Source organism: Loxodonta africana, chromosome 23, assembly GCF_030014295.1.
Source record: "Loxodonta africana isolate mLoxAfr1 chromosome 23, mLoxAfr1.hap2, whole genome shotgun sequence".
NCBI classification, from domain to species: Eukaryota; Metazoa; Chordata; class Mammalia; order Proboscidea; family Elephantidae; genus Loxodonta; species Loxodonta africana.
In genome coordinates, this window is record NC_087364.1 from 17044053 (window position 1) to 17060222 (window position 16170).

At 39.1% G+C, this 16170-nt stretch overlaps 1 protein-coding gene across 8 annotated transcripts in view; it reads left to right on the forward strand.

The window, feature by feature from the left end:
* The window catches only part of KATNAL1 (katanin catalytic subunit A1 like 1), a 106676-nt gene that overhangs the window by 53360 nt on the left and 37146 nt on the right, over window positions 1-16170 (forward strand). For all 8 annotated transcript variants that reach the window (XM_064275285.1, XM_064275288.1, XM_003413958.4 and 5 more), the window contains one exon: window positions 2217-2385. In XM_064275285.1, coding sequence (XP_064131355.1) covers window positions 2217-2385 — 169 coding nt within the window. The remainder of the gene's footprint in view (window positions 1-2216; window positions 2386-16170) is intronic.

Below are 16170 nucleotides of genomic sequence, written 5' to 3' on the forward strand. Positions count from 1 at the left end.
TTGGTGAACTGGAGCCATAACAGGAAAAAATTACAAGCCTAATCCTTCCTGGAAACCTGATTTCCCTCTTAGAGAACAAGGGCAGCGTATGCATTGCATAGCAACCAAATCTTTTGCCGGTGGGATTTTGAGCAGAATCAGAAACAGTGGTGTCCTGCTCAAAGATGGCGGCTGTCTTAGTCATCCAGTGCTACTATAATAGAAATACCACAAGTGGACGGCTTTAACAAAGAGAAATTTATTCTCTCATAGTCTAGGAAGCTAGAAGTCCAAATTCGGGGCTCCAGCTCCAGGGGAAGACTTTCTCTCTTCTGTCAGTTCTGGGGGAAGGTCCTTATCATTAATCTTCCTCTTGTCTAGGAGCATCTCAGCACAGGGAGCCCGGGTCTAAAGGATGTGGTCCACTCCTGGTGATTCTTTCTTGGTGCTCTGAGGTCCCTCTCCTCTCTGCTTAATTCTCTCTTTTATATCTCAAAAGAGATTGACTCAAAATACAACCTAATCCTGTAGATTGAGCCCTATGTCATTAACATAACTGCCTCTAATCCTGCCTCATTAACATCATAGAGGTTAGGGTTTACAACATGTAGGATAATCACATCAGATAACAAAATGGTGGAGAGCCACACAGTACTGGGAATCATAGCCTAGCCAAGTTGACACACAACCTTAATGATCACAGTGGCCGACCGAGCCCCTTTGAATGTGTGTCACTCTTCACAGTCCTGGCAATCCCATCTCGTGTATCAGGCTCCTGAAAGTGCTCACCATGCCTTTTCTGAGTCTGCTATTCCAGGGCTTCAACTTGTGATTTTTCCCATTCTAGTTATGGTACCCAATCACCCAAATTTTAAAAACTCTGGTCAATTCTAGTTTTGCTTCTTTGGCCATGACTGAACCAGTTCAAACTGGCTCAAAGCCTTGTTTCTAATACAGAATCAGAGAAAATAATTTTGAATGTAAAAAATAAATTGATTAATTGCAAATAGACATACTTTGAATTCCTGTACTTTCAGCTTTTCATAATTTTTTTTTTGAAAGTTACTTATTCTTAGTTTAGGACAGTGATGAATAAAGTAATGGATTTTCCATTATTAAGATTATTAGATAGGGATGGTCTGTATTGCCCTCTATTGGTAATTAACAGCAACATTTGACAAAACTGGTGTTACATATATACTTAGTAATTGTATCAATTGATATATTTTAGTGTTTCCTTTTTTTATTGTGCTTTAGATGAAGGTTTACAATGCAAATTAGTTTCTCATTAAATAATTAATATAGTATTGTTTTATGACGTTGGTTGCCAATCCCATGATAGGTCAATGTTCTCCCCTTCTCGACCTCGGGTTCCCTGTTACCAGCTTTCCTGTCCCCTCCTGCCTTTTTGTTCTTGCCCCTGGGCTGGTGTGCCCATTTAGTCCTATTTTGTTTTATTGGCTTGTCTAATCTTTGGCTGAAGGGTGAACCTCAGGAATGACTTCATTACTGAGTTTAAAGGGTGTCTGTGGGCCATACTCTCGTGGTATCTCCAGTCTCTGTTGGACCAATAAGTGTGGTCTTTTTTTGTGAGTTAGAATTTTGTTCTACGTTTACCTTCAGCTCTGTCTGGGACTGTCTGTTGTGATCCCTGTCAGAGCAGTCAGTCGTGGTAGGCCGGGCACCATCTAGTTGTGTTGGACTCAGTCTGGCTGTGGTAGTTGTGGTCCAGTAGTCCTTTGGGATGATCTTTCCCTTGTGTCTTTTATTTTCTTCATTCTCCCTTGCTCCAGACAGGATGAGACCAATACACTATCTTAGATGGCCGCTCACCAGCTTTTAAGACCCCAGATGCTACTCACCAAAGTAGGACGTAGAACATTTTCTTTATAAACTATGTTATGCCAGTTGAGCTAGATGTCTCCTGAAACCATGGTCCCTAGCCTCAGTGCAGTAATTCAGCCCCTCAGGGAGTTTGGATGTGTTTATGAAGCTTCCATGACCTTGCCTTGGTCAAATTTGCTGGCTTACCCAGTGTTGTGTAGTGTCTTATCAATTGGTATATTTTAGAGAAAAGAACTTGTAAAAGCCAACCTAGTGATTGTGGCTGTAAATTAGCAAAAGGGGGAAAAATTGTGATTTTGACCTTCTTGATTTAATATCTTTACTGAATAAGGTAGTATCGAAATATCTTTGTCTTTGATCAAATTTTATTTGTATTATTTTTCTTTTGTCAGAGCACCACCTCAGATAAGGCGTCCCAGCCGAGAAGTAAGACCTCTGAGAAAAGAAATGCCTGGAGTAGGAGCCCGGGGACCTGTAGGCCGAGCACATCCTACGTCCAGGAGTGAAAAGCCCTCTGCGAGTAAGGACAAGGATTATAGAGCCCGAGGGAGAGATGACAAGGCAAGACTGTCTCTTTGTAACTCACTCTCTTGAAGCCCATGTCTTTTGGTGGGCATTATGATTTTTGTTGGCTTTTCAACTTACCCTGGTTTTGACACGGAAGAGTAGAAAAAAGTCTGATTTGAAACCTGAGAGGTCTTTGCAGTTTGAAGGCCGTGCTGCCGTGCAGATAATCTCAGAAGTTTATTAACAAATGTGCGCGTGCACACACATACACACACACACATACATACACACATACTCTTTAGTAAAATAGATTTTTTGTAGCAATATTTAATATGAAGTCAGAAAACTTTGGATAAAAATATTTTAGCAAGTATTCTGAATTAAAATCAACAACAAAAGTAGGAGAAGGACTTATAAGGAAGTAGATGTATATATTCACCGAATAAGATGATAGATGTGATTTACTGCTGTTAAAAAAAAAAAAAATCTAATTTATATGTAGATTTTATAGTAGAACAAGTTTTTTTTCCCCCCCTTGATCAGAAAATTTCCCTTTACCAGGGTTCATTGTCCACATTCACTCATCTGGGAAATTGATTGTGGAATAGACAATAGTATTAAGTGGAAATTTTCTACTCCTCTTTACATGAAGTTTAGGAAAATGGGTTGGAGATAATCTTACAGAGTAAGGAGCTAGCCAGAAGGACATGATATGTGTCTTAGCCTTAATTTTAGCAATAAGAGAAAAATAAGTTTTTAATGATAGCATTTGCCATTTCCCTTGTGATGTCATAAAGGAATAATGATGCTGTTGAATTACCACAAAGAAGGTTCAATTTATTTTTGTAGTTAGGGATTCAGGATCTGTCGTTACCTTCATGCCATGATACTTATAATGAAGATATTTTTGGTTTTTTAGTTAGGCATTCAGGATCTGTCATTACCTTCATGCCATGATACTTATAATGAAAATAGAACTTATTTAAATTTCCTGAGTGTTTCTATTCACAAGATAGACTCAAAGACATAGTGTTTCTCACTAAAACAAACAAAAACCCAAATCCATTGCTGTCAAGTTGATTCCTACTCATAACAACCCTAGAGGATAGAGTAGAACTGCCCCCTAGGGTTTCCAAGGAGCGGCTAGTGGATTTGAACTGCCAGCCTTTTGGTTAGCAGCCGTATCACTTAACACTGTGCCACTGCCTCACTGGGACACTGAAAAGGAATTAGGAAACACCAGTGTTATCTTATCAATGTCTAAATATCCACAAGAAAAGGAAGCTGGTCCCTTTAGCATCCTTATCTACCACTTGAAATTACAAGTAGTAGAAATATTCAGCTATAGCATAAAATCATGGATAACCATCTGTTAATGTAAATTGTATCTTCATTATAAGCATCATGGCATGAAGGTGATGACTGATCCTGAATCCCTAACTAGGAGAATAAATTAATGCCATACTACCACCTGTCTGTCAGTTTGTTGTGCTGTGGTGGCCTGGGTGAAAACTATGCCACCAGTATTACAAATACCAACAGGGTCACCCATGGTGGACAGGTTTCAGTGGATCTTCCAGAATGAGACAGACTAGAAAGAGAAGCCTGGCGATCTACTTCTGAAAATACACCAGTGAAAACCTTAAGGACAGCGCCAGAACGTTGTCTGATATAGTGCTGGAAGATGAGTCCCTCAGGTTGAAAGGCACTCAGAATATGACTGAAGAAGAGCAGCCTGCTCACAGAAGAGTTGACCTTAACGACACCAATGGAGTAAAGCCCTTGGGACTTTCATTTGCTGATGTGGCATGTCTCAAAATGAAAATTAACAGCTGCATGCATCCATTAGTTGTCAGAATGTGGACTGTACAATGTATGAATCAAGGAAAATTGGAAGTTGTCAAAAATGAAATGTAACTCTCAAGGATCAATATTCTAGGCATTAGTGAGCCAAAATGAACTGATACTGGCTACTTTGAATCCAACAATTATATGGACTACTCTGCAGGGAACAACAAATTGAAGAGAAATGGGAATGCATTAATCCTTAAAGAGAACACTTCAAGATCTGTCCTGAAGTACAACATGATCAGTGATGGGTTAATATCCATACACCTACAAGGAAGATCAGTTAATACAACAATTTAAACACCAACCACAATTTCCAAAGATGAAGAAATTAAAGATTTTTACCACGTGCTGCAGTTTGAAATTGATTGAACTTGCTATCAAGATGCATTGATAATTACTGGGGATTGAAATGTGAAAGCTGGAAACAAAGAAGGATCAGCAGTTAAAAAAATATGGCCATAGTGATAGAAACGATGCCAGGAATCACATTATAGAATTCTGCAAGACCAACAACTTATTTGTTGAAAATACTTCTTTTTTTTCAACAATGCAATTGACAACTGTAAATGTTGACTTCCCTGCGTGGTTTACACAGGAATCAAAATGACTACATCTGTGGAAAGAAACAGTGGCTTAGTCGAGACAAAGCCAGAGGCCAACTGTGGAACAGACCATCAATTGCTCATGTGTGCAAGTTCAAGTTGAAGCTGAAGAAAATCAAACCAAGTCCATGAAATCTAAAGTACGACCTTGAATATATCACATCTGAATTTAGAGACCAACTCAAGAATACATTGGACACACTGAACACTAATGATTGAAGACAGAAGAGGTGGGGAAGGGCACCAAGGACATCATACGGGAAGAAAGCGAAAGGTCACTAAAAAGACAGGAAAGAAGGAAAAGACTAAAATAGGTGTCATAAGAGACTGAAACTTACTTTTAAGCAAAGAGTAGCTAACATGAGCAGAAGAAACGATGGAGTAAAAGCTGAACAGAAGATTTCAAGGACATCTCTGAGAAGACAGTGTAAAGTATTATAATGAAATCTTCTAAGACCTGAGTTAGAAAACCAAAAGGGAAGAACACAATCAACATTTCTCAAGCTGAAAGAACTAAAGAGAGAATTTAAGACTCAAGTTGCAATACTGAAAGATTCTATGGGCAAATAATTGAATGATGCAGAAAGCATCAAAAGAAGATGGAAGAAATTCATAGTCACTGTACCAAAAAGAATTGGTCAGCATTCAACCATTCCAGGAGGTAGCTTATGATTAAGGACTGCTGGTACTGCAGGAAGAAGCTCAAGCTGCACTGAAGGCATTGGCGAAAAACAAGTCTCCAGGAGTTAACAGAATACCAATTGAGATATTCCAACAAATGGATGCAACTTGCTAGTCTATGTCAAGAAATTTGGAAGACAGCTACCTGGACAACTGACTGGAAGAGATCCATATGCGTGCCCATTTCAAAGAAAGATGACCGAACGGAATTTATTGAACAATGTCATTAATATCACATGCTAGCAAAATTTTGCCGATGATAATTAAAAAACGGCTGCAGCCATACATCAGTTGACAGGGAACTGCCAGAAGTTCAAGGTGGATTCAGGAAAGGACATGGAACGAGGGATATCACTGCCTATGTTAAATAGATCTTGGCTGAAAGCAGAGAATACTAGAATGATGTTTACCTGTGCTTTATTGACTGTGTGAAGGCATTCAAATGTGTAGATCATAACAAACTACAGATAATATTATAATGAATGGGAATTCAGAACACTTAACTGTGCTCACGCGGAACTTGTGCATGGATTCAGAAGCAGTTGTTTGAACAGAACGAAGGATGCTGTGTGATTCAGAATCGGAAAAGGTATGTGGTAGGGTTGTATTTTTTTTCCCCTTATGTATTTAATCTATGTGCTGAACAAATAATCCTGAGAAGCCAGACTACATGAGGAAGAATGCATCGGGATTGGAGGAAGGCTTGTTAACAACCTGTGATATGCAGATGACATAACCTTGCTTGCAGAAAGTGAAAATGAAGACAAACTGAAGCGCTTACTGATAAAATTCAAAGACTGCAGCACCTGGACATGAAGAAAACGAAAATCCTCACAGCTGGATCAACAAACAACATCATGATAAATGGAGAAGAAATTGGAGTTGTTAATGATTTCATTCTACTTGGATCAACTGACAGCCAATTCCTATGGAAGCAATAGTCAAGAAACCAATCGATATGTTGCTTTTGGCAAATCTGCTGCATAAGACTTCTTTAAAGTTTTAAAAAGCAAAGATGCCACTTTGAGGACTAAGGTGTTTCTGATCCAGTTCATGGTTTTTTCAGTCATCTCATATGGTGTGAAAGCTGGACGGTGAAACAGAAGGACAGAAGATGCATTTGAATTGTGATGTTGGTGAAGAGTATTGACTATACTGTGGAATGCCAGCAGAACAAACACATCAGTCTTAGAAGAAATACAACCAGGACGTTCTTTAGAAGCAAGGGTGGCGAGGCTTAGGCTTGCTTGCTTTGGACACATCAGGAAAGACCAATCACTAGAAAAGGACATTGTGGCTAGTGAAGTAGAGGGCCAACAAAAATGAAACACTCAGTGAGATGGATTGACCCAGTAGCCAAAACAACGGACTCAAAAACATCAACGATCATGAAGATGGCGTAGGACTGGGCAATGTTTCGTTATCCATATGGTAGCCATGAGTCAGAGCTAACTCGACAGCACATAGCAACAACTATACCATAAAACAGCGATTCTACCTCAGATCCTTTTTGGGATTAGTGAGGGATGCTAATAAATAATTTTTTCCTGCTGATCAAATTGAGCTGATTCTCCCCCATTATCAGAAGCCACATAAATGGATAATTAAAAAACCATATCTTAAGTATCATCTATGCTACTTTCTCTGCTCTTCATTTCTGTGCAGCTAACATTTCTTTGTTTGCATTTTAGAGAATTAAGTGGGGACTGAATTCCAGCTCTTAGTCTGCTAGTAACATTTTGGCAAACTTTCAGAACTGAGTGAGAAACTTTCATTCTTTACCTTCGTTGTACATAACATAAGAAAAGAACCTTCATCATAGCTTATCAGATGCTTCTTTGCAAGGTACCATTCAAAGCCAGTAGTTTGTGAAACAGTCTGTCTTAGGCTGGGTTCCTTAGAGAAGCAAAACCAATAAAGCATATAAGTAGATATATATATAGAGAGAAATTTTTATCAAGGAAATCGCTCATGTGGTTTTTAGAGGCTGTTTTTACATCCCAAGTTTGTCGGGCAAGAAAAAGGCTTCTTCTGACTCATGTAGCTGCAGGGGCCGGCGAACCCAAGATTGGCAGGCTGGAAAGCAGGGCCGTTACAGGCTTCTGCTGACTCATGTAGCCACAGGGGCTGGCAAACCCAAGATTGACAGGCTGAAGAATAGGGCTTTTGCTTACAGGTTGTGAAGATCAGCGAATCTCAAGATCAATAGGAAAGACCACAGATGAGCTGCTAGCTCAAGTCCCAAGAACTGGAGGTCAGATGAACAGGAGCCAACTGCAGGATCCAGAACAAGCAAAAGCCCCGGCAAGGAGAGCAGGAAGACTAGGCGGTGGAGGGCGGACAGATGAAGGCTGACTGAGGAGGCAATGAGCTGCCACAGACTCTGCCTCTGCCGGGTACCACTCACAGCAGATCCCATCATGGCGGTGATCACGTATCAAATCTCAACAGGGAAGTGATCACAACATTGTACGACTGCCAAAATACTGAGAATCGTGGCCCAGCCAGGTTGGCTCACCATCTTAACCATCACTCAATCCCATGAAGTAGGCAGTCTTATTATGCCCATTTCACAGATGAAGAAACGGAGGCATAAAGAGCTAAAGTACGTTTCCCAAGGTCATAGAGTAATGAATGGAGCCTAGCATTGATTTCATTTTATAGTCATAGATCTTTTTTCTGTTATTGTAGGATGTTTCATATAATATAGTATGCCTACTAAACTACATTAAGAATCTGGATTGGATTTGACAATAGAGGCCCGGAGCAATTAAGTATTGGTTTATAAATGTGATTCTTCAGTAAAGTATGAAACATTCAGGTAGCATTTGTTCAATGTCAGATTTTTCTGGAGATTATAAATTGTCTTTCATAAAGTTTCCAAATTTTCTAAAATCTTAGTTATTCTTTTATTGACATGTAAAATACTCAGATATCATTGGAAAGTAAGGCCTTTATTTAAATGCAGAAAACAAAAATACTCTACAGTTATTTGAAAATAAAAAATATTTTCTCTGAGTCACTGTGGAAACAAAAGACTACAGTTACAAAAACTCACAGAAACTTCATTAGAGTTCAAAAGGTGTCCTTGGCTCAGCTATGATTATTGTAAGCATTCAGGTATTCATTAGAGTACTAAAAACTTAAAAAAACAAACCCGTTGCCATCAAGCCGATTCCTAAGACTCACTGAGGGCTCTGATGGGGTTTGAGAAAGTATGGTGAAATGACATATACCCACTTCCCTTGAAAGCTTATTTGAGTACCGGAAGGGTCCTCAGAAATAGTGTTTTTTTTTTTATTGTTTGTATTTCTAACACCAAGAAGTATGACTGGCACAAAGTACACAATAAAAGTGTGCTAAATAAATGGGGTCCAAATTGCCTTTAAGAACAACCCTGTGGATCTCAGTGGGAGGTGGGGGTGATTACCCACCAAACACTCCTTGGAAACCCTTTGGGCAGTTCCACTCTAACCTGTGGGTTCGCTATGGGTTGGAATCGACTGGACAGCATCAAGTCCCTAGTGGTGGTGTTTTTTTTAAAATCAATTTTGAATGTTGCAAACAGCTTTAAAAAAATGAAGTAGAATAGACTGGAAAACTCAGAATGTATTACCCATAGTTAGGGTTGTATTATTTTGGGGGAGGGGGGAAGAGTTATATAAGTATATCAAAACTTTTAATCTAAAAATTAAATATTAGGTGGCAAAATGTGATTGTGTTAACACCAGAAATAAATTTAATTCATAAAACTCTTAATTCCCACGTATTTTTAAGACAATGATTTTATGGTTAACAGTAGAGTGTGAGGAGTGTGTCAATTATGACTAATAATTGAAGAAGCATAAATAGAATTCAGATTAAAGTAGGGTAAATTGTATCTGTGGAAGGTATTTTTAAAGTTACTAAACTTAAAGGACTTCATTTCATTGAGTGCTTTAACAAATGGCCGTGTGTGAATAATTGCCTTCTCATGAGTAAGTCTAGGGGTGTCTGCTATCAAGAGTTGTTGGAAACTGGATTGAGGTATCCTTTCAAGTGCTACTGACTGGTGATTACACAAAGGAACCCATATTTTTAAAAAAAAAAAAAAAAAAGCTTTTATTGCAGAAAAATGTACAATTTATAAGGGTACAATTTGAGGAATGATGATCATAGAACCAGTGGTATGCTGGTAAATGCTTGATATATATAGTCATATACACACACGTTCAAAGAACTGGTTATACAGATACACACATTTATTATTAATTTTACTGATATAAAGGATGTGTGGCACACAATTTCCAAATAATAATAAAATATATAGCACACTATGGTAAATTTCATAAAGCTAATGGACTCTTGGAAACCCTTGCGGCATAGTGGTTAAGTGCTGCGGTTGCTAACCAAAAGGTCGGCAGTTCAAATCCACCAGGTGCTTCTTGAAACCTCAATGGGGCAGTTCTGCTCTGCCCTATAGGGTCACTATGATTCAGAATCGACTTTACGGCAGTGGGTTTGTTTTTTGTTTTTTGTTTTTTAATGGACTCTCACAGAATGCTTTTTTTGATTTTTACTACACTTTTGTATCTGTAGCCAATCTGTGGCTGCAACTGATGGATGAATGTAGTTCTGATGAATGTTGGTTCATATTTTTGTTTTCATTAATACATAAGATGAAAGTAAAACAACAAAAATGTATATTGGAGCTTTGCTAGTTCATCAATAAATTGAGCAACTTCTTTGATGAATTACATAGTAGTTTTCAAATACCAGAAGAATATTTCCTAAGGTATTTTTGTACTATTTATAATGTAAAAACTACAGAAATGATGCACTAGACAGTCAACAAAACAATACATCAAGCTCTGATTTGTAGCATTGTTTAAATTTCTGTGATGTCAAGCTACCAACAGGATGTCAGTGAACTCAGGTGGAGATGAGACTGGTGGTAGCCTATCACCGCACACATATAATAGACCTCCAGCACTGCATCAGTTTGTTGAAACATCTCAGCTGGTATTCAGTTAATTCCTTGAGGCTTGTTTTTTTTTTTTTTTTTTTTTTTGCCAGGGCCATCAGTGCAGCCTGGACTTCTTTCTTCAGTATCTTCAGTTCTTGATCATATGCTACCTCCTCAAATGGTTGAACATTGACCACTTCTTTTTGGTACAGTAACTGTGTATTCCTTCCGTCTTCTTCCAATGCTTCCTGCAGCTTTCAGTATTTTGCTCATGTTGTTGTTATGTGCTGTCAAGTTGATTCCAACTCATAGTGACCCTGTAGGACAGAGTAGAACTGCCCCATAGGGTTTCCAAGGAGCAGCTGGTGGATTCAAACTGCCGACCTTTTGGTTAGCAGCTGAGCTCTTAACCACTACACCACCAAGGCTCCATTTTGCCCGTAGAATACTTCAGTATTGTAACTCAAGGCTTGAATTTTTTCTTCATTTCTTTCAGCTTGAGAAATGCCAAACATGTTCTTCTCTTTTGGTTTTCTAACTCCAGGTCTTTGCAGATTTCATTATAATACTTTACTTTGTCTTTTTGAACCATCCTGTGAATCTTCTGTTCAGCTGTTTTACTTCATTATATCTTCCTTTTTTTCTTCTCACATCCATTTTGGACTTCCTTTCCTGTCTTTTTAATGACCTCTTGCTTTCTTCACGTATGATATCCTCAATGTCGTCCCACAACTTGTTTGCTTTTCAGTCATTAGTGTTCAGTGTGTCAAATCTATTCTTGAGATGTTCTCTAAATTCAGGTGGGATATACTCAAGGTTGTATTTTGGCTCTTGTGGATTTAATTTTCTTCAGCTTCAACTTGTCTATGAACAATTGATGGTCTGTTCTGCAGTCAGCCCCTGGCCTTGTTCTTGCTGATGATATTGAGTTTCTCCATCATCTCTTTCCAAAGATGTAGTTGCCTTGATCCCTGTATATTCCATCCAGCGAGTTCCATTTGTATAGTCACTGTTTATGTTGTTGAGAAAAGGTATTGGCAATGAAGAAGTCATTGGTCTTGCAAAATTCTATCATGTGATCTTTGGCATCGTTTCTATCACCAAGGCCATATTTGCCAACTACCGATCCTTCTTCTTTGTTTCCAACTTTCGCATTCCAATCACCAGTAATTATCAGTGCCTCTCGATCGTATGTTTGATCAATTTCGGACTGCAGATGTTGGTAAAAGTCTTCAGTTTCTTCATCTTTGGCATTAGTGATTGTTGCATAAATTTGAATAATAGTTGTATTAACTGGTCTTCCTTGTAGGCATATGGATGTTCTACTATCACTGACAGCTAAACTTTAGTAGGTCGCACTGAATAGCTTTCTGCGGTGGTTATACCTATCTGTTTTCTCCTATCTGCAGAGTATGAGAGCTCCAGTTGCTCCACATCCTTACCAACACTTTATATTGTCAATCTTTTAAATTTTAACCTTCTAGTGGGTATAACTGTATCTTAATATGACTTTTACCAGCATATTTACTGTGTATTGTATATTAATCTTACAATTTATGAAATCAGAAACCCTTTCATATGTTTATTTGGCCATTTCTGTATCAATGACTTGTTTAAGAAATATTTTGTCCATTGGATACTGCATCACTCCACAAATTCTTTCTCTTATGAAAGCCAACTTATAGTTTTTTCTTTTTACATTATCGCATTAGATTATAATAGTTTCTATATCTAAATAACTCTTTGAGTATATGATTTGAAATTACAGTTTGTGAAAGTTTACGTATCCTGTTTTTACCCACTGTTGATTTTCTTTTCCTGTCCAAGTGTCAGCTTAATCTTTGAGAGGGATGAACTCTTAGATGTGTGTCTGTATATTTTTTTAATGTACTTTAGACGGAGGTTTACAGAAAAACTAGTTTCTCATAAAACAGTTAGAACACGTATTGTTTTATGACATTGGTTAACGGCCCCACAACATGTCAACACTCTCCCTTCTCGGACTTGGGTTCCCAATTACCAGCTTTCCTGTTCTCTCCTGCCTTGTAGTCTTTGCCCTTGGACTGGTGTGCACCTTTAGTCTTGTTTTATTTTATGAGCCTGTCTAATCTTTGGCTGAAGGGTGAACCTCAGGAGTGTGTGTCGATATATTTTAATCTCTTCTTTAATAGACTAGTAAAACTGTCTTTCTTAGACTAGACAGTTTTATTGTATTTTAACCTTGCCTAATGAGTATTCTTTAGTTTCTTGATTTTCGAACATATTTATGTATATGTATATCCTGAGTGAATTATGCTAAACTTTCCACTTTCATAGCTATCATAATAGGAGTTCATGAGGTCTGTTTAAATACCATTTTTCTTATATAGTGAGATTAAATTTGGAATCTTAATAGCCATATTTAAATTTTTTTTTCTCCTTTCTCAGAATTCACAACCCATCCTTGCCATTCTTTATATAACAGCGAGTGTCAGAAGAACACGAGAGAAAATTTTAAATAACGTATGTTCTCCTCCAGCTCCATTTTGTTGCTCTTCTTTCCAGCAAGAAGCCTCGAGGTAGTCATCTGTACTCACTGTTTTCAGTTCCTCTCCTCCCATTCTCTCTTGAATCCTCAAAAACCCATTGCCATAGAATCGATTCTGACTCATAGTGACCCTATAGGACAGAGTAGAACTGCCCCATTGAGTTTCCAAGGAGTAGCTGGTGGATTCGAACTGCTGACCTTTTGGTTAGCTGCCAAGTTCTTAACCACTATATCACAAGGGCTCCAAATCAGGCTTTAACCCCACCATTCCACCAACATGGCTCCTGTCAAGGACATCAGAGAGCTCCTCATTGATAAACACAATGGTTGTTTCTCTGTTCACAGCTTTGGACACATGTGGTTTCTACTCTCCCTTGAAGCACGCTGTTCACTTGGCTTCCAGGATATAGTGCTCTTATGGCCTTTCTCTTTATACCTTCTCAGGTGTTTTTACTGGTTTTGTCTCATCAGCCAAACCTCTAAGCGTCCTCAGACCTCTTTTCTTCCGTGTCTTCACTCATGCCATTAGTGATCTCCTCAAACTCACAGCTTTTCTAACAGCTTCCATGTTTATATCTCTACCCCAGACTGTTCTCCTACACTCAGTGTCCAGGATACTTCTCCGCATGGATGTCTAACAGACATTTCAAACTTTCTTGTCAAAAACAGACTTCTGCTTTTACTCTCTAAACCTCTTCCTCCTTTAGCCTTCTCCGTCTCAGTAAACGTCAGCTTCATCTTTTCAGATGTACAGCCAAAAGCAAGATGATCTCTTGCTTTTCCTTTTATCTTACATCTGTCCTCAAAATCTCTTGGCTCAGTTTTCAAAATTTAACATGGAATCTGGGTATTTCTCACCACCTCCACCAGAACCACCCTCATCCAGGCTGCCCTCATCTCTTTCTTACATTGTTGCAAGAGCCTACTGACTGTTCCCGCTGCTTCTGCCCTTGCCCACCCCTGGTCTGCTCTTAATACCAGAACCACCGGTTGATTGTGACTCACGTGACGCCATGCCTGTCAGGGTAGAGCTGAGCTCCACGGGGTTTCTGGTGGCTGCTTTTTTGGAAGTAGATCACCAGGCCTTTCGGATTCCAGGGCACCTGTGGATAGACTCATACCTCCAACCTCTCCATTAGCAGACAAGCATGTTAACTATCCAGAAACTCTGTTTGCAGCACAGAATGTTCCCATTAAACATAGGTCAGATTATTTCTCTCCTCTGCTCAAAACCTGGTGGCTTCCCATCTTAGAGTAAAAGCCAAAGTCCTTTGAACAGTGTACAAAGCCCTACACGGTCTGGGCACCATCACCTCTTGGACCTCATCTCCTACTTTCCTTGCCCTCATCTACTCCTTTTTCACTTTAATTGATGTCCTTGTTGTTCCCTGGAACAGGCCAAGCACACTCCCATTTTGAGGCATTGGCAGTTGCCGTTCCGATCCTCAATGTGTGATTTACTGTATGTTTGACTTATTTATCTATTGTTTGTCTCCCCTAACTTGAATACATGCCTCGTGAGAGCAGTAATTTCTGTCGCCTTGGTTCATTGCTCCATCCCCAGTGGCTGTAGTAGCGCCTGGTCCGTAGTGAGTGCTCCATAAATACTGTTGAGAGAATACATGGGTAAGTATGCAGAATGCGGTGGATTCGTTCTTTCAACTTTAAATATATTTAGTATTAGCACTCGGGTGCAGGGCATGACACGGAAATTAGTAGGCACTGTTTTGCATTTTGGAGCCCTGGTGGTGCAGGGGTTAAGCATTCAGCTACAAACCAAGAGACTGGCAGTTCAAATCCACCAGCTGCTTCTTGGAGACCCTATGAGGCAGTTCTGCTTTGTCCTGTAGGGTGGCTATGAATTGGAATTGACTCGACGGCCATGGGTTTTATTTTGCATTTCATCAACCTATTTTCATTTGTAAAACAGTAAAGTCTTGGAGTGAGATGTGATGTTGAGGTCTTGTCTAACTTCTCCTGTGTTCTTGCTTCTCCTACTGGGGTAGAAGCAGCCCGGCAGTGTGCAGCGGTCTTCTGGGAGCTGTTCACATTTGAGACGGTCAGCCTAGGGTCTAGCCGTGTGTCTGTGGGCAGTTCACTTAATCTCTCTGTGCCTCAATTTTACCACCTACAAGATAGAAATAATAAGAAGGTGTACATCAGGACTTTGAAGAAGATTGAGTGGACTAGTACCTGACAGTTGGTAAGCATATATGAGTGTTAGCTGTCGATGTCACCTGAAGGTTGGGAACTAACACCTGTGAAGCAGAATACACATCACTTTTTTAAAAAAGAGAGTGAGATTTTGAAGAAATTTTGCACGTATTCTGGGCCATTAAATTCAGACAACAGTTACATAAGTGGACAAATGAGTGGCAGTGGCTTTACAGAAGGAACCAAAGGTTGCTTATAATTTAGCTTATACATCCCTGGAACTGTGGGCCAGTGGCCTTTATTACTAATTAGCCAGTAATTCTGATGTTGGGTAGCTCACTGCCTAACTAGAGAGATGACTTCTTTGCAGGACAGAACCAACTGTTAGAAAATTCTTTTTTTCGCTGATCTGAAATCTCCATTCTTGGTCACTTCCTTGGTTGTGTCCAGCTCTTTTCCTCTGGAGTAATATAGAGCAGACCAATTGGTTATGTTGCTTTGTTAGCATTTCCTTCTTCAGCTTAAATACCTTGAGTTCTCTTGGGCCTCTCCTTATGACGTGGTTTTTAAACCCTTTACTACCCTGGCCATTCAATTCTGGGTGTAGTTTGTTTCTCAGTATTTCTCTTAAAATGTAAGACCCAGAGTTAGTAACTGAACATATTTTACTTAATCTGCCAGCCTGAGAGGGAGAACAATAAAATACTAAACCATCAACTGCATGTGAGGCCAAGCTGTGTCATGAATTGACTGTCTGATATTGGATTAGTCACTTTGAGCCTCATTTTCCTCAACACTAACAAACTTCCTTCATACAGTAATTTAGATATGAATAAAAAGAGTCTGAAATATTTTTGCCTTAACGTGAAAAAAGTATATCAGCCTTCACGGTCAATATCAAATTCCTGCTAATGTTAACGTTAGTCAATTAAGGTCAAAATCTAAGGGAAGATTCTAAGATCATTTCAGTGACATTGCAATTATTATTATCAACATTGCTGCTGGATGCCATCAAGTTGATTCTGACTCATAGCAAGTAGAACTGCCCCATAGGGTTTTCTTAGCTGTAATCTTTAGGG